The 19,429-nt window shown below is 42.1% G+C and overlaps 2 protein-coding genes across 4 annotated transcripts in view; both read right to left on the reverse strand.

Moving 5' to 3' along the window:
• GRPR (gastrin releasing peptide receptor) overlaps window positions 1–5,911 on the reverse strand; it is a 76,754-nt gene extending 70,843 nt beyond the window's left edge. Inside the window, exon 1 of the mRNA XM_070751807.1 lies at window positions 5,481–5,911. Within this exon, the coding sequence (XP_070607908.1) occupies window positions 5,481–5,896 (416 nt within the window). The 5' untranslated portion in view covers window positions 5,897–5,911. The remainder of the gene's footprint in view (window positions 1–5,480) is intronic.
• Window positions 5,912–12,929: 7,018 nt separating this feature from the next.
• Window positions 12,930–19,132, reverse strand: LOC139166706 (uncharacterized). 3 transcript variants are annotated; one of them, XM_070750638.1, is made up of 3 exons: window positions 17,735–18,828; window positions 17,485–17,576; window positions 12,930–14,211 (listed from the first exon to the last, which is right to left on the reverse strand). In XM_070750638.1, the coding sequence occupies exons 1-2, from the start codon at window positions 18,563–18,565 to the stop codon at window positions 17,532–17,534; spliced, it is 876 nt and encodes a 291-aa protein (XP_070606739.1). In that variant the 5' UTR covers window positions 18,566–18,828; the 3' UTR covers window positions 12,930–14,211; window positions 17,485–17,531. The 3 variants fall into 3 exon arrangements, with proteins under 3 accessions (XP_070606739.1, XP_070606740.1, XP_070606738.1); XM_070750639.1 differs by lacking the exon at window positions 17,485–17,576 and having other exon boundaries at window positions 17,735–19,132; XM_070750637.1 differs by having other exon boundaries at window positions 17,485–18,657.
• Window positions 19,133–19,429: the final 297 nt, after the last annotated feature.

Below are 19,429 nucleotides of genomic sequence, written 5' to 3' on the forward strand. Positions count from 1 at the left end.
CGCGAGAAAAGAGACCGTTCCGCAATTCGGGTCAAAGAAACTACTCAACCGCTAACCGCGACTACTATAGAGGTAACTCTCAATTTTCCGTGAATAACACGGCAACAAAAAAGGGGGCTAAAATTGTTATTTCACTGTTACTAAATAACCAGCCTTGCTCAATGGAGCTTGATACGGGATCTAGATATACCATCATGCCTTGGGAGAAGTTTAAACTGTATATGCCTAATATGTCTAAAGCTGATCTAAGTCAAACCTCTTTAGTGATCAGAGACTTTCAAGGGGGGGGTAATCTCGGTCCTGGGAACAGCAAATGTACCTATTGCATTCAAGAATGTTAAATGTACCCTTCCCATGCTTATTGTAACGGGGGCTAAGCACTCTCTTCTGGGTTTAGCTTGGATGGAACCGTTGGGGATCGAAATTTCGGGTGTGTGTAATGTAAACTGTGATAATATGCCTAACTTTGTGAAAGAGTTCCCTGAAGTGTTCAGCCCCACCTTAGGATTGTATAAGGGGGCCCCTATATCATTCTCTATTGACCCCAAGGTCCCACCAGTCAGGCTAAAACCTCGCAGGGTCCCCCTTCCGCTTCTCCCCAAACTAGACCTGCAGCTGGATAAACTCATAAGCCAAGGTATTTTGGTCCCTGTGGAACAGGGGCCATGGGAAACTCCCATAGTTACACCGCTGAAGCCAGATGGTTCTTTAAGGGTTTGCGCTGATTACAAATCTACCCTGAATAAGGCACTCCAACACCACCCCTACCCCATCCCGGTTGTACAACAACTTCTACACTCCCTGGGGGAGGGGAAAAGGTTCGCAAAGATCGACCTTGCGCAAGCTTACCAGCAACTCCCGGTCGATGAACAAACAGCAAACGCACAAACAATTGTAACGCACAGGGGGGCGTTCAAATGCACGAGGTTACAGTTTGGGGTAAGCATAGCCCCAGGGATATTCCAGAGCATTATGGAACGCCTATTGTCAGGGGTAAATGGGGCCATTCCATACTTTGATGACATCTTAATTGCAGGGGAAAACCAGGAACAAGTAAACAAAAGAATAAGGGAAGTACTTAAGAGGTTACAGGACAAAGGTTTAAGAATCAAGCCTGACAAATGTGTCTGGGGAACCAACAGTATAGAATTCCTAGGATATAAAATAGACAAAGAAGGTATCCACCCCACTACAGAGAAGCTGAGAGCCATTAGGGAAGCCCCAGAGCCACGAGATAAGAATGAGCTGCAGGCATTTTTAGGCCTCCTTAATTTTTATTCCGTTTTTTTAAAACAGAAGGCAACAGTAGCAGAGCCTCTTCATCGTTTACTCCAGAAGGAAGCCCGCTGGACCTGGGGGGAAACTGAACGTGAAGCTTTTTTTCAAATAAAGCAATTATTAACTTCTAAAAGTGTAGTAGTCCAATATAGTGCTTCACTACCCATTAGGCTCACGTGCGACGCTTCGCCGTACGGCATAGGAGGAGTCCTAGCTCACGTTCTACCTAATAAGACAGAGGCCCCAATAGCATTTTTCTCAAGAACCATGACCAGCACAGAGAGGAATTATAGCCAGTTAGACAAGGAGGCTCTAGCTTTAGTGGCAGGGGTAAAGAAATTTCACAATTATATTTTTGGAAGAAGTTTTGAACTAGTCACTGACCACAAGCCCCTACTAGGTCTGCTAGCCCCCAACAAGCCCACTCCGCCTTTTATGTCTCCAAGACTAATCAGATGGGCTCTTTTCCTCTCAGGGTACCAGTATGATCTCACCCACAAGGGGGGGAAGGAAATCAATCACGCAGACGGCCTCAGCAGGTGCCCCATAACAGACTTAGTGGAGGACCCTGTTCCTTCCACAGATGTACTAATGATAGAACTCGAGGATAACCCACTAACCACGGCCAAAGAGGTAGCTGCACACACGCAGCAAGATCAAATCCTTAAACAAGTGGTGAACTGTGTACTAAAGGGATGGCAAAATGATGCTGTGAAACCTGAATTGTGTGATTTTAAGAACAAAAGACTTGAGTTATCTTATGTAAAGGGCTGTCTGCTGTGGGGAGATAGAGTGATCATCCCCAAAAGCCTAAGGGAAAAGGTACTCAAAATGTTACATGTGGGTCATCCTGGGATTGTCAGGATGAAGAGCCTAGCAAGGGGGCATTTATGGTGGCCAGGTCTGGATGGTGACATTGAGAGTTGGGTTTCAAAGTGTGAACCATGCCAAGAGTCACGGCCTAGTCCCCCCAAAACAACTCCGGCTGAGTGGGAGCAGCCTGCTGGTCCTTGGTCAAGAATCCACATTGATTTTGCTGGTCCAGTGGGGTCCCAGTATTTTTTAATAGTGGTTGATGCTTTCTCCAAATGGGTGGAAATAATAGCAATGAGCAACATAACCACAAGTGCCACCATCAAGGTATTGAGTAGACTGTTTGCATCCCATGGTTGCCCAGATATCTTAGTGTCTGACAATGGGCCACAGCTAACAGCCAGGCAATTCGAGTTGTTCCTAGATGGCCTAGGGGTCAGGCATGCCCTCATCTCGCCTTATTCGCCCTGGGCTAATGGATTGGCAGAACGTTACGTTCGTGTGGCAAAGGAGGCATTGCGCAGGTCAGGCCCTGGGGATGTACAACAAAACTTGGACCAATTCTTACTCACCCAACACATTACCCCTAACTCGCACACACATGTAAGCCCTGCGGAGTTATTGATGGGAAGGAAATTGAGGTCACCACTAGACAGGTTGAACCCAAGGTTCTGTGTTAATAATAACCAAATGTGTGTAAAACCTGAAAGAGAAATGTATTTGGGACAAAATGTATATGTAAAAAGTTTTGATGGAAATGTAAACTGGATGAAAGGAATTGTTGTTAAGCAAAATGCACCAAAGACTTATATTGTAAAACTAGAGGATGGTCGTTTGTGGAAACGACACATAGACCACATTCGGAAGCGAACAGAAAATCAATTGACACAAACCGCTGACATGGACTCTCCCCCTTCAACAGACTTTAGCACATTGCCCGAGTTAAGAAACACGCAAAGAGACTTATCGGGCCAGGGGGAACCATCCAGTGACGCCGAGCCATCCTCGTCCTCCGAAGCCTTCGTTGGGCCCGCCAGGCCAAGTCCGCCGCGCCGGGAGAACAGCGGCGAGCCATCCTCCACAGTCGGTGTCGAAGGAGAAATTGAACTGCGCAGGTCAGCGCGAGCTCCACGGAGGCCCCACCGATTGGACGACTTTGTCACATGGCTTTCGTGATGGATGTGTCCAACTATGAGGGGAGGGGTGTTGTATCCTGAAATGGCTACCTTGTAATTCCTGTAAATAGTTTGTTCCTCTTTCCAGCGCTGTCTGAGCCGAAGCAGGAAGTCGCTCCTGATTGGCTCAGACGCGGCCGGCTCTAGCTTTGGCGGGAACCGGAAATGTATAAAAGGAGCGGTTTCTCCAGGCAGAGTCAGTTGGTACTCGCTGAATTGTCACTTTACCTTGCTGAGCTGTCACTTGTTCTCTGAGCTGAATAAAAGTACCGATTGCTTGAACCTCGCGTCTGGGTCTACTTCAGTGGATTTGAGGTTTTCATGGGCTGTACCCCTTAATTAACACAATTATGATAAATCGTGGCTTGAACTATCTTGCCTTGCATGTAATGAGTCTCTCTCAATAATAAATTTCACCTTTTAAATTACATTACTGAAATAAATGAACTTTTGCATGATATTCTAATTTTTTGAGTTCCACCTGTACTTGTAGAAGCCACTCAGAGACCTATTGTGCCTATTTGAAGTTGCCTATGGCCAGCTAGCTGGGTGTGGCTGTTTCTCATATTTTTAGATAATGATAATCTCCCCAAGGAGTTATTTTTTAACACAACTTTTCTAAAAAATGTTATTTCTCCTTCCAAAGGACATAGTTCAATACAAAATTCCTCCACTTCATTTTGGATAATATGTGAAATGGCTTTGTGACAACTGTATTACATGTCTGTTGTCTGTGTCCTTTTACAAAAAGAAAAATCTGCTGGCTTTGAGACATTGGGGCTTTCAATGTCACAAATTCATTCTTCGTGTTTAAATGTATTGTGGTTTGATGACCAGATGATGGGATTAATGATTTTTAATCATGTTTTGTTTAGGAATCTCTTCAAAATGACTCTGTAGCTAATATTAAATGAAGAATATCTTTTGTGCAAGCAAGATAATAATCTTTCCTTACAATTTTAATACTAGTTCTTACTTTGAATGAGTTCTGATTTATGCAATGAAATGTTTAAGTTGGATAAAAGGACACAGATAGATAAATCATAGCTTTGGGAAAACACCTATGGTTGTTCTTTTCACTTGCCTTCCCTAAATTAGATGTTTATATACTGTCCAGAAAGCAAACCCAAACCTAAAATAATCGTGTAATTTACTTTTAAATTATGCCAGATGTCAATTATTAGTCATATTTGTTTGGACAAAGAATTTTAGATTTTAGACAATTAATATATTGGTAAAAACGTATCTTGTGTTTTAAAAAATAATTTTAAACCAAAATAAATGTAATTATGAAGAGGTACTTTTTAAAGGTTGCATCTAATTCATTTTAGAAAAATTAGCTTATTTAAACAATGAGTTTATATATATATATAACTAAATGGGAAAATTATTAGACAGACTATTCATTTTCTTTTCTAAGTAGATGCCTAGTGAATTGGTTAATATAGATTATTTTTGTTCTTCAATTGATCTTACTCTAAGAAATTAATTTTAAAAATCTGTGCAAAGCTCTCTTTAGTTATTTATCATCTTTCTAAATAATTGAAGCAAAAGGATTCAGCACCAAATAAAGCTGTTCCTTTTGTGACAATGAACTCCTAAGATTTGCAGAAAAATAAATATGGGGTTTGGTGTACCTCAATTCATCACAAAGAAATACAAATTACAAATACGTTAAGTGTAAATTATCTTAAATAGATTTATCATTAGGAAACTTTATTTTTTCAGTACAAAGCATTTTAAATGTTACAAACATGCTTGGAATATTTCTTGAATATCTAATTGAAAAATGAAATGAGTAAATAATATTCCACCTGTAGGCCTATCAAGTATTAAAAGTCATTTGCATTGATTTCAAATGTTAAAACCAATTTAAAGCAGCAACACTAAATCTATACATTTAGGTGTATAAATCCATTGAATTCAAAGAGTTTACTTTGAATAAACTTGTATCAAATTTCATTATAATAATGATTCAGCACAAAACAATATGACTGAAATTAAAAAATATCACAGCCCTCCCCCTTGGAAAGTTAACTATTTTACCATGTATCGTAGCTTTAAGTGATATTAAACATGATTTTCTTGGCTTCTCATTATAAATTAATCATAATCTTTTCCTTGATTACATTTCAGCCATGTTGAAACTGCAACCTATGTTTGCCTTCAGAAAAATATGACTGAATCTCAAGAAATGTTCAAAAAGGCACTTACCTGTCTGCAGAAAGAGCCATGAGGGTGAAGACTGACACCCCCACTGAAGTAAGCTGGATAAAAGGAATAAGTTTACATCCAACTCGACCAAAAAGCCAATCAGGAGACAAATATCTGCTGGCATCCACAGGAACACAGGTGATCAAAAGAAGCAAGTCTCCAAAAGCCAGACTGGAAATGAACAAATTGGGGACATTTCTCATGGACTTTACTGTACAAAAGATTTTAATCAGAGTGATATTGCCAATTAGCCCAATCAAAATGATGATTCCATAAATAGCTGGAATTGCATATAAGAATCTGTAATAAAACAAGTCTTCATCCGAGAAAGAGAAATTTGTATGCTGATCAGTAGAGACATTACAAAGAATAAAGTCACTGAGTTCTGTATCTAGAAAAATGCAGTCCTCGGTCATTCTTGGGATTTGGCTAGGAAATGGATGCTCAGTTTAAAAGGAAAAAGCATAAGCAAATTGTTCTGAGTTGATTGCCTTCCTCCTCAGTAACTATTGACAGAAGTGGATTTATATGATTGCTTATCATGAAAGGAAAGACACTCACAATAAATAAGCTGATTTAAATGCACAAGTGTTGAACTAGTTTCATTTCCAAAATTCTTCTCTTTGTCAGTTAGTTGGAATGGTGAATAAATAGTTTCCTAGTTTGTCAACAGCAAAAGATGCCATCAATGCAAAGCTATCCAGGTCCAAGATCTATGCAGCTTTCACTGCCAATATATATATATATATATATATATCACATTTTGCAAAAAGAATTGGTCGTTGCTGCCTGTCTCATCTTTTCATCCTGCATTTGTAGGCTGTGTCTACAGCAAAAGTAAGGAGCAGCTCATTTAAACATACAAATGCTAGAGGCAGGATCTGTAGGACGTCAGCACTGCTTGCTTTACTTCACACAATATTGCATTCTTCCTTCAATGGATATATGTTTAGTAGATGTAGGAAATTTCCTGCCTGTTTTTTGGGGTATGCCAGCCACCTGCTGGACAAGTTCATCATTGCCCCACCAAATAGAGTCAGAATCTGTTTGGAATATTTTTGTTCTAATGTTTCTCTATAGGATACATCTGTGAAAAAAGCCTTAGATTTGTGCCTCTGCTTTAAGGGAAAAGAGAAAGAAAAAATAGTGTGTGTGATTGGGGAAACCACAGGGAGAATGGAGGCCCTGTTTCCTCCCAGGAGATTCCTGGAGAGGGCCTACGGAGGCTTCTCCCTCCCTTTTCCAGTTACAGTTTCAGAGACTCGGGTTTGTAAATGGGAAATGATTCTTGAGAAGAAGCAAAAAAAGTTTGAACACCCGGTTCTTATCTAGAAAAGTTCGTAAGTAGAGGCGTTCTTAGGTAGATGTTATGTCCCCAGCAACAGGGAAGTCACCCAGGATTGGGTGACAACAAAAGCGGGAAATTCCCTGTGTCCGGATTGGCTGTTGGGACTGACAGCTGCTATATAAATAGAGCTGTCAAGATTCTGAGGCGTTCTTGTTTGTGTATTCTACGTTCATTCTGTTATTGCTACGCATTGCTGTTCCGTTGTTTAACTTGCAAATAAACAAGTTAATTGAAGTCTGACCGACTTAGTCTGATATATTACATTGGCGATGAAGATGGGATTAGATCACAGCTTGGCAACTGTGACGTCAGGCGCCTCCCAGTGGTTGGAATGTTGCGCTTCGTAATGAACTGTAGTGGCAGTCTGAGGGGGCGTTGTAGATGGCAGATAGCAGTGAATTTCAGCAGACAAGTGTGAGGAAAGCTCAGAAGCAACAGCCTCCTCTACCGCAGCTTGTAAAGTTAATTCCTGTTGAGCCAGCAAACGGCATTGAAGGTGCAGATCACTCCACAAATAAATTGCTCCAGTAAAGACTCTTCTAATTGGGTAAATTCACACTCTTTGGCAGCCTCACGAAGCGATGTGACATAGGCATTTATAGATTGCCCCTCACTCTGGACTCGCTGTCTGAACGTGAAACGCCTACCCACTCGCGAACGGGCTGGAGCATAATGAGCTTTTAATTTGTCCATTAATTCCACCCAGAGGACTTCATAAACGATTCTGGGTGTTGTCAGGGCTCATGCCATATTAAATACTTCTGTGCCACATGCACAGAAACAGGAGCAGCGCCGAGCCTCTGACAGCTTGTTTCATTCATTTGCCTGGAGATACACTTCGAAGCGCTGAAGAAAACTTCCCATGTCTCTGTGGCCTGATTGAATAATTCAAAATCAGCGGGGCTAGTGTGAGAACGAGCCATCGGTAATACTTGCGGGGTTGGAGTTGTTTACTTGAAGCAGTGAGATGCGTGGGCGGTCTCTTCCCTTGTCGCCAATGTAATATATATGACTAAGTCGGTACCACTATTTTGTTAAACTCTAATATGAAGGAATAAACCTCACAAATGCTGTCTAGAACAGCGTTTCCCAACCGGTGTGCCGCGGCACACTAGTGTGCCGCGAGACATGGCCAGGTGTGCCGCCAAGCTCCAGCTGGGCGGGGCGCTGCCGGTACTTCCGTCCTGGGGCTCCCGCTCGCATCTGTCCCCCAGCTCCTGCTCGATGCCGCGGTTTTCGGCGCTCTCCTGCTGGGCCCCAAAGAAGGAAGGCGGGAAAAAGGACAGCTCCATTCTTCGCGCCTTTTTCCCGCCTTCCTTATTTGGGGCCCAGCAGGAGAGCGCCGAAAACAGCGGCATCGAGCAGGAGGCGGGGGACAGCTGCGAGCGGGAGCCCCAGGACAGAAGTACCGGCAGCGCCCCGCCCAGCTGGAGCTTCTCTGGCGTCGACGGCAAGTGTCCTTTGTGGCCCGGCGGGAGGGCACTGGCGATGGGAGCAGGGGGGGTGGCCGCAGCGGCCGCAGGCAGTCACAGGGAGATGGCGGCGGAGAGAGGGATCGCTCTCTCTCTCTCTCTCAGCTGACTGCAAGCGGGAGCCCTGATGGTGGTGGTTGGACGTGCTGCTGGCCGTCGTACATGCTGGCGCTGCGTGCCTGGCATATACGGTGTCCAGCAGCACGTCCAGCTGCCGCCGTCAGGGCTTCCACTTGCAGTCAGCTGAGAGAGAGAGAGAAAGAAAGAGAGACATATAAGAGAAGCAGAGAGAGAGAGAAAGAGAGATGTAGCAAGAGAGGCAGAGAAAGAGAGACAGAGCAAGCAAGAGAGGCAGAGAAAGAGAGAGAGAGAAAGAGAGAGAGAGAGAAAGAGAGACATAGCAAGAGAGGCAGAGAGAGAGAAAAAGAAAGAGAGACATAGCAAGAGAAAAAGAGAGACTTAGCAAGAGAGGCACAGAGAGAGAGAGAGAGAGAAAGAAAGAGAGACATAGCAAGAGAGAAAGAGAGAGAAAGAAAGAGAGCTAGCAAGAGAGGCAAAGAGAAAGAAAGAGACATATAGCAAGACAGTGAAAGAGAGAGAGAGAGCAAGAGAGAGAGAAAAAAGCAAGAAAGAGATAGCAAGAGAGACAGAGAGAGAGAGCAAGGGAGAGAGAAAGACATAGAGGAAGGGAAGGATGGAGAGAGAAAGAGAGCAAAAAAGAGAGGAAGAAAGAAAGAAAGAGGGATGGAGAGAGAGAAAGAAGGGAAGGAAGGAAAAGAGAGAAAGAGGGAGAAATAGAGCGAAAGGGAGGAAGAGAGAGGGTTTTTTTGTCCAAACTTTTCTTTAGCCCGCCCCCCCCCCCCCCCCTTTCAGTGTTCCCCAGGATTTTGAAAATATGAATAATGTGCCACGGCTCAAAAAAGGTTGGGAAACACTGGTCTAGAAAACAAGCTGAATTTCACCTTTGTTTATTTGGCCAGTATTGTTTCAGGAGGGCAGAATTTACTTCAATTACTACAATTGGTGCCCCAAAAAGGATTAATTCTGAAAGTATTTTCTCAGAAATATTTCTAGAAATTCCAGGTGGTAAGCACGTACTAAAAAGAAGCAAAAAGAATGCCTTCAAAATTAAATCAGAAAAAATATCAGATATCAGGGAGATCTTGAATTAGTTTACTCAGACAATGGCAGATGAAAAAAAATTAGGCTTCATTTGTCTAAGGACTCCACATCAACCAAAACTCCCATAAACTCTCCAAAGCAAAAGCATCACCTCTATTTTATTGGTAAGTGACAATACAGTAGGCAGAAGAAATGGAGTTTTGTCTTTTTCTGAATATAAAGAATATTGTTTGCAACAATTCTTTTAAAACACAGGTCTGTTGTCAACAAGACCCCTCTTGTTCGAGATTTATTCTTGGATGAGGTGGCTGATCTGGCATGTATAACCGAGACCTGGCTGGGCCACGAGGGGGGTGTTCCCCTCTCTGAGATGTGCCCAGATGGGTTTCAGGTATTGCATCAGCTGTGACTCCAAGGAAGGGGTGGAGGAGTGGCAATTAATGTCTGGAAGACTCTTTGCCCTTGCAGGATCCCTGCCCCAAAGTTTGTTGGGTTTGAATCTCTCCTCTTGAGGTTGGACTTAGAGATTCAGTTGGGTTTGTTGTTAATGTACCTGCCTCCTGACTGCATTACAAAAACCCTGTTTAACACTGCTAGAAGCTGTAACTGGGTTGGCGGTCAAGTTTCCCCAGGCTTATGGTGCTGAATCCTCGGATGTGGTTCAGGAGTTAATGGCTTCCATGACAACCATGGACCTGTCCCAAAAAGTTCAGGGTCCAACTTGTAGGGGGGACACACACACTTGACCTAGTGTTTGTCTCAGGACAGTGGAGACATGATCTGGAATTAATAGACACTTTTCCTTTGTCAGGGTCAGATCATTTCCTACTGAGGATGGACTTTAAGGCACCACTCTTCCACCTCAGGGAGGCAGAGCTTATTAAGCGGTTCCACCCCAGACACCTAATAGACCCTGAAGGGTTCCAGAGGGAGCTTAGGGAAATATTGTTCCTTGTCCACAATTCAGCTGAGTCCCTGGTGCCTGCCTAGAATAAAGTGACATCAGAGGCATTAGACCAAATTGCATCTTTGTGACCCTTGGGGGGTGTGACACAGGGGGATGCTACCAGCGGTCTGGTTAGGGGTCCACCAGATGTACTGGCTTAGTCTCGCACCAGTGGTGGTGCGAAGCCAGCCAGGCAGTCATGTTTGAGTCGGCACCAGCCACGGAGACAACGCAAATGCAGGAATTGGAGCCAAGCAGTAACACCTAAGAAGAGTACTTTTTAAGCGATGGCAAGGTGAAGGAAAAATTAAGAGGTGTATTGGTGAGTGATTGTGGCTGAAAAAGGATTGGAATTTCCCCCCCACACACACACAATGGAGCTAACTGCCGGAAATGGGAGAGGAAGCGGCGATTTAGCGGTGTGGTGAATAGCGGAGGCTTCGATTTTTGCATATTCTGCATATTTTTGCATATTGTCCAAGTTTGGACTATTTAAAAGAAAGTAGATTTAAAGGTGCTGAATTTGGACTGTTTAAGCATCAGATCTCCCCCCACCTCTTTTAAGAAGTTGGTTTTTTATTGTGCAACAAAGAGAATCAAATATGGAATTAAATATGGAACTAAAAATGCTAGAACCACAGAGAGATGAGAGCTTTCTATCTACAGCCATCTACTGGCTGGAGGAATCATTACAAGGAGAATTTCATTTCATATGCTCAGCAGATGCTAGCCTTGGTTGTGGATTTTATGTGTCTTGGTCATGAGATTGGAATGTGTTTATTTTGTGTTTACCTTTGAGAATGGAGGAAGCTAACATCTTCTGTTTGCAACAAGAACTTTTGTGAGAAGAAATATTTGAACTGGCTGATAGAGATATGATAGAGATATGGCCACAGAGTTGGCAAAAATATTAGAATAAATTAAACATGAGAAGAAGAATTTGAGGACAATCATACAATGGATATTATTACCAGAAAGAGTCTTTGTAATTTGGAATACATTTGCAAATGAGACAATATGGATGGCAGCAGAATTTCTGAATAGGAAATTCTATTCTATTCTATTCTATGTGAAGGAAATAAATAAGATTTATATAATAGTATCAACCTGTTCATGTTCCCCAACGATGGCATAGGCACATTGTTTTTCTTGTTACACTGTATTTTCCAATGTAAATACAAAAAGAACCAAGCTGATAAATCTGATAAAACCAAACCACCCTGGGTGATTTTAATTCAGTTTGGAAAGTAGTTGAAGTCTGGCCAATCATAAACATTCTTTTTACCGAAATGCATATAATTAGTAAGAATGCCTAAGCTGTCCCAGCATGAGTGTTACTTGAAGGTAGGAATGCACATTGTTGCCCTCTATAAACCTCAACCCTCCAAGAAGGCAACCTCTAGTGTTTTCCTGCTATGTATCAAAAGTAGTGTTTTCTGATTCAATAGGTTTATTGGAATAGTGTTTGCCCACTTAGTAAGTAGACACAAGCAATTCTGTTTAGTTTTCCTTTGTGCACTGCACCCTCCAGGCCATTTTTTTCTCTAACACTGAATTTCTGTATTGCTTGCTTGCTCCTGAAGGGACCTCATCTGGTGAACTTGTTATTTTTTCTCTTCATTTCATCAATGGGCCCTTCTTTTGCCAATTTAACTAACGGAATGGTGGACATTTCTATTGTTTTCAACCAGATGAAACTGGCAGAAATTCTGCCACGTTCTTTTAGATCAAGGGATAATAAGAATGGTAAAAAGAGGAGCTAGGGAAGGAGGAATCAGCATACAGCAGCTCATAAAAAATAGTCTATCAAAGGAAACTGCATGTCCTAAAAATACATCATTTTCTAGTATGGGTGGGGCAAGTAAAGAAGCAGAGGCAAAGGCAATCGGAGTTAGGACAGAAGACCAGACAATTACAATGGCAAAAACAGAGAAAAAAATTGAAATCCAGAAAGGGATTTCTAATGCAGAATTCTAACATAGATTTCATTTCCAGCTAATTTTTATAGAGGAGTCAAGTGGCATAAGGCTACAATGCAAAAAAGCAAAAAAAGCCCCATGTAACAAATTACTTCCCATTTCTTTCCAATTTTTAATGCAAAACAGAAGTTGATCTGAACCTCAAAATGTCACATTTTTGTGAGTTCAAGATATTTGCTTGATTTTTAATGCAGTTATATTCTTCAGTTTATGTTTTATAGAGTATTAATTTTGCTTTCCAAATGGGAATGATCTGTCTCATATCATGGCCACTAACAAGTCAGAAACACAGAAATAAAATTCACTAATTAATTCCTGAGATAATTCACCTGATTTTATTGTAGAACTGATATTACAGTTAATCTAGGACTCAGAGTACTTTAAACTTTAAAATAGTATATTTTTGGTACTCTGTTTATACTTTGTAAACTTCCAACAAATAATAAATAAAGTAAAATTAAAAATACGAGGTTAAAAAAACACTTCCAATGATTTTCATAATTATTGATTACAATGTTATTATCACATTAAAAGAGACATCAAATTAATTAAATAGTATGTATTTTTAATTGATCTCTCTAATTTGTTATAGAAAATATTTTATTGGAGAGTATAATAATTTTAAGCTCAATTGTACATTCAACTATACTTGTATCCGTAAACACAATAATGAATGTTTGGAAAGGCTTTATAAGTCTTTTATGTCACTTTTGAGAAAGTCATTACATCTCTTTTTAAAAACCCCAAATATGCATCATCAATAATTTGTCTCAAATAGCAGCCTTGCACAACATGTTTTCCATCTTCTGAAAAGATCACCATGGCACAGCATTTATAAGCTTGGATGTTATTTGTTAAGGTTCAGAAAGAGTTATGGTTGAAACATTGGCCTGGCAAAAGTACTTAGCCTATGAGAGATCCCAACTCAGGTTCAAATTGATGGATTTAAGAAAAATCTAAAATGATACAATTTTAAATGAAAGTAAATTCCAGGGTAGCTAGAACACTACCTTTGTCACATTGTTTTAGAAATTTTAGAATTTCCGGCTACTCACCCCACAATTATTCAATCATTTCTCCCACTAAAATATAATCCACATCTGATTCTTCTTTAGTATTTTCCTACAATTATTGTTTAGGACATGTCAAATTTTTCAACTTTCAATTTCATACATTTATTTATTTATTTGTCCAATACACAATACATATTGAAGAGAATAGACATGTAGTAATATATATAAAGAAAAGGATAGAAGGAGAAGATATCTGAAAGGTGTTGCCTTGGAAACTGATAGGCAGAGGGATGGATTTAAAAGAGACTCAGGCAGTAGTAAATCAAAACAAACATTCTTTATTTTAAAACAGAAAATAACTGTGCCGTGAGAGGCACTCTATAAAGCAGCTTAAGAAAACATGGCGTAGAGGAGAAGAGAAAGAGACTAGGAATGTGCTGCTACGTAAGCAGACGGAAATGATATGTGGGAAATGATGTATAAGTGGGTGTGATCAGAGAGAAGGCACACATTAACTCTTTAACTACTGAATGTCTCTGTGGCTGGCAATTTCCAGCGTGACACCCCTTCTTTGGCAGTCATCAGGGACATTGGTTCACATAAGGCACATTTTCTCGGAGAGGTATTCATGTTGGTCAGCTGGCAGTGGTTTATTCGGCACGTCAGCGATCTGTTCATTTGTAGGCACATATTGTAGTTTCACGAATCCTTGTTGCACATATTTTCTTGCATTCTTATATCTTAAGTCAATGTGCCATGAATGGGCTCCCACATATTCAGCTTCAGCAATGAATTTTACTGAAGTATTGTCCTCCATAATAACAATTGGTTTCATTGGATCAGCCCAGATACTATTAATGAGAGCAGAAATATTGGTTAAAACATTACAACAGTAAGAGACACAAGCATATTCTGACTCAGTGGAGGAACAAGAAATACATTTCTGCTTTCTAACTTTCCAAAAAATTGGACAACCATTCAAAAACATTATAAAACCAGAAGTACTTTGACAAGTTTCAATGTCACTCGCCCAATCGGAATCTGCATAGCAAATCAATTCAGGATACTTGTTGTGTTCTGGTTCCAGGAACAACTTCATGTTCTTCGTGTGCTTCATGTATCTGAGCAATCTCTTTATGCATGTCCAATGAAATATAGTTGCGTTGCCTACGTGTCATGACAACAAATTCACACTAAGTGAAATGTCGGGTCTTGTCCAACTGCTAATGTATAACAGTGACCCAATGACTGAGCGATAAAGTGTTTGGTCCTTAAACAAAGGACTGTTTTGGTATGTCAACTTGTAAAAGTGTGTCTGCATTGGAGACCGACATGGGCGTGCATTAGCCATGTTGCAATGTTTCAAAAGTTGATCAATCTTGTTTGCTTGTGAGAGGCTAAACCCCTTCTGAGTTTTCTGAATCTGAACTCCTAAGTAATCATGAATGTGTCCTAAGCTTTTCAGTGTAAAGTGTTTTTCTAAACCTTTTGCAAAAATCTCACTCATACTTTGATTTGGACCAATGTAAACAATATCATCAACATAAACAAGAACAATTTCATAAACATTACCTTGCCCTTTTGTAAACACGCATTCATCAGAGTCGGACTTATTTATTAATTTAGCTTGTCAATGAGACATCTATGCCACATTAAACCAGATTGTTTCAATCCGTACAGACTCTTTTGCAGGTGCCAGACACATCCTTCCTGGTCCTGGAATCCGGGTGCGCCTTTCACGTAGATTTCTTCATCTAGATCAGCATTCAGATAGGCTGTTTCGACATCGAACTGGAAAACTTCTAAATTCAGGGCAGCAGCAGTTGTTAAGGCGATTTTGACACTTTCATTTCTGACAGTAGGTGAATAAGTATCGGTGTAATCATCTGGAAAATCTGAGAGTAGCCCTGTGCTACTAATCTTGCTTTGTATAGTTGCTCACCATTTGGCTTTTGCTTAATTCTGTAGACCCATCGTGTGCCAATAACTTTCTTGTCCTCTGGAGCAGAGGTCCCCAACCGCCGGTCCGCGGACCAGGACCGGGCCGTTGGGGGTTTTCAGCCGGTCCGCGGCGGCACTGCCCTCCCGGCAGAGAACATTATGCAGGACAGGGTGGGGCGTCGGGCGGTGACGCAGCCCTCCACACTTCTCCACAGGGCGGGGAGAATCAGGAGGCTCCTTTGGCGGCTGGGGGCTGCCTGGCTTTGTGATTTTGGCTGGGGGGGGAGTTAGGAAGGTCCTACTTCTCCCCCCCCCAGCCAAAAATTCAAAGCCTATCTGCTGGATACGGGCGATGAGTGGGACAGAGCGGCACGGAAGCCTCTTGCAGCAGCTGCCACAGCCACCGGCTTCGGCGCCGTTCGTCCCGCCCATCGCCCGTATCCAGCAGAAGCTGCTGCGCGAGTGCTCTTGGCCGGCGGGATTCAAAGTGCTGGGGTGGGGGTGTCCTGACAGCCCCCCCACCCCAGTGCTTCACCTCCCGCTGGGACACCCCCCACCCCAGCACTTTGAATCCCGCCGGCCAAGAGCACTCGGGCAGCAGCTTCTGCTGGATACGGGCGATGGGCGGGACGAACGGCGCCGAAGCCGGTGGCTGTGGCAGCTGCTGCAAGAGGCTTCCGCGCCGCTCTGTCCCACTCATCGCCTGTATCCAGCAGATAGGCTTTGAATTTTTGGCTGGGGGGGGAGAAGTAGGACCTTCCTAACTCCCCCCCCAGCCAAAATCACAAAGCCAGGCAGCCCCCAGCCGCCAAAGGAGCCTCCTGATTCTCCCCGCCCTGTGGAGAAGTGTGGAGGGCTGCGTCACTAAGCTCCACCCCTCCATAACCCCACCCCCATATGACCAAAGCGCCCCCCCCCCACCGGGCTGTGGAAAACTCGTCTAACTTAAAGCCGGTCCCTGGTGCTAAAAAGGTTGGGGACCTCTGCTCTGGAGGGTCAAAGTGTTTGTATACCTTAAGTTTCTTTAAACTGTCAAGTTCAGCTTGCATGGCATCATACAATTTTTCTTGTTCAGGTTCACGTAAATGTCTTATTTGATAAAAATTATCAGGAGGAAGTAAAACATTGTTGCAAATAACAGGAAACAATTTTTGAGTTACTTGCGCTTGATATCTCTGAGGAGGAACTCCTTTTGTGGTTCTCCTGGAACGTCTTAGAACTGTGGTCCATTCATTTTGGTCATCTCCGTCTTCATTTACATCACTAGGAACATCATCTGCGACTGGTGAAGACTGTACATCAGGAACAGCTGGAACAGCTGGAACAGCTGGAACAGCTATCTGAGAGTCAGGTTGCGCTGTACCTTGAACATCTTTAGGAAAATAAACTGAAGTATCATTACTGTGTATTCTGGACCAATTTGTATCTTCCTCAATTGGAAATAACAGCTCTGTAGTTAGGGTCAGCAAATTTGTAGTATTTGGAACTTTCATCAAAACCTATAAATCTCAATCTTTCTGCCACTGGACCGCCCTTCTTTCTCTGGGCCAGTGGAATGTTAACCATGGCATATGAGCCAAAAATGTGAAGGTTTTGAATGTCAGGTTTCTTCCCATAAAACATGTAGTACGGAGTTTGTTTTAAAACACTGCTCCAAGTACGATTAACAAGGTAGTTTGCATACCTTAGTGCTTCGCCTCAGTAGGAATTGTCGAGATCAGCGTCTTCTAGGAGACAGTGATACGTAGTCTGTAAAACACCTTGTCTTCGTTCTACTATCCCGTTATGTTGAGGAGTATAAGGGGCTGAAGCTTGGTGCTGTATTCCTTTGCGTCTCATCCAGTTTTGGAATCGCTGAGACATGAATTCTCCACCACGATCACTTTGGATTCTTTTGATATGGACACCGAATTGATTGAAGACCTGTGCAGCAAAGTCTGTAAAGATCTGAAACGTCTCTGATTTTTGTTTCATTAGATACACAAAACCATATCTGGAATAACTATCAACAATTGTTAAGAAATACTTATTGTTACCCCTAGTAGGCCGAAATGGACCGACAATGTCGGTATGAACCAAATCGAAAATGCATGAAGACAAACGAAGGGCATGCTTAGCAATGGGTGCAGCTTTGGATTTAGATTTGTTACAAACAAAACAGTCTAAGTAAATAGGACAATTACTATCGACTTTGAAACCGTTCACGCATTCAGGCATCTTGGATAAGACATCATATGAAGCATGGCCCAAACGACGATGCCAACGGTGAATGCACCTGGAATGAAAAGGTTTATTTGTTAGTACAGGTTTAGCATTTGCAACATTATGCGGAACACCTTGGGATTCATTGGCTTTATGAGCCTCTGATTTTATAGTAGCAGCAGGTTTTCTCTCTAGGCCTGCGCTTTCATGGTTTGGAACGCTCATACTTACATCTACCAGTGAACGAAAATTTGGCTTCAGGTAGAAAACACCACCAATCGGAATGGCATATGCGACAACAGTTCCATTTCTAATAATGTGGATGTCATAGTTCAGGAGCATAGCTTTGTAGACTAAGTCTTTGTTTAGGCGATGAAGGCTGAGTATATTGCTTCCAGCGTCTGGAATGTAGATAATGCGTGGAATCATCTGATCCAACTCATCTATGTAGATAGTTCCTTCTCCTTCGACTTGGCATACGTGATTTGAGACTGCATACACCTCCTTTATGTCAGTTTCATGTAATTCGGTAAAAAGTTCTCTTTGGTGAGTAATGTGAAAAGCAGCTCTGCTATCTAAAGTCCATAAATGTCTTGTGCTGTACTCACAATTTAAGTCAGGAACATTTTTTACGATCAAGGTATTGATTTTAGAGTGTGATTTGCTTCCGGAACCTCGTTGAGCTGATCTGTAGTTTCTTGAACTCCTGCGCCTGCCGCCTCTGGAACCTCTTCCTCTGGGCTGGGCAGGATATTGAGAGCGTTGTGGATCAGCAGATTGAGAGCGTTGAAAATCTGATCTTCTGGATTGGTTACTTCTTTGTTGGTAACCACGACTTGCTGGAGCTCTAGTAGTAGTTGATCTGGATTTAAGCATGCGTTCCATGATTATTTCTTCTTCGGTTAAAATTTGACAAACTCTGGATGTAGTACGTTGAGGTAGAGGTATACTAAGGCACTTCGTAATAGCTTCTTTCCAGTCCTCATTTAGCGACGTGAGGATTGCCGTGGTCATTTGTATGTGATCAATGTTGTATCCTCTTTCGCCCAATTCCTTTTGCATCGCAAGAGTTTTGACAAGTGTGGAGCAATTTTCTCTCCAGGTTTTAGTTTCGTGTTGAAAAAATCAGTAAACAACAGGCATGTGCCCTCGGCAGAGATTGGATGGTAAAGTTCATCGAGTGCAGTAATCACAGCATTTGCAGTATTAGCAAGAGAGAATCTAACTGATAAATCTGTATCAAGAGACATGAGAATCAAAATGGTTGCTCTTCTATCTAAGGCTCTCTCTTCTTGTGTCCAGAGTCTATTTAGCAGGTTGAATACAATGTTGTCAACCCCTTCTGCAGCTAATATCAACGTGATCTGGTGTAACCATGTCTTGTAATTCCGCCCATTGTTCTGAAGTTGAGACTCACCTTGCAATGGTGACAAGGTAGAGAATTGTCTTGGAAATGCAGCTGGCATCTGTTGTTGTAGTTGAGGACGTGGTGCCAATAATGGCTGAGCCGGCTGAAGTGGAATTTGCGCCGGTTGCACGGGCATAGCAGGAACTTGAGGCGGTTGTACCTGTGAGAATTGCACCCCTTGACTTGGTTGGGGTACTTGCTGAAAAAAAGTCTGTTGAGGCACAAACCTTCCCTTGTCTGCAGAATAGAATTGTCCTGCTGAAGCTTCTTTGTTCATTTGGAAATCTAAAAAGAAATCTTTCTGGCGCAAATCAATATTTTTCTGGCCATCTAAATTTTTTTGCGACCTGTATTGCTTAAGACGGTCACTGGATGGCGCTCCTGAGTCTTCTGGCAATAAAATAACATTTTGGTGCAGTTGGTGCAGTTGCTTACTTTGGCACCAGGTGGCACATTTTTTATCTGACTTGAAAATGAGCTACTTTCTGAAAAATAAGTTGATCTGGGTAAATTCTCAA

Source organism: Erythrolamprus reginae, chromosome 4, assembly GCF_031021105.1.
Source record: "Erythrolamprus reginae isolate rEryReg1 chromosome 4, rEryReg1.hap1, whole genome shotgun sequence".
Lineage (NCBI taxonomy): Eukaryota > Metazoa > Chordata > Lepidosauria > Squamata > Dipsadidae > Erythrolamprus > Erythrolamprus reginae.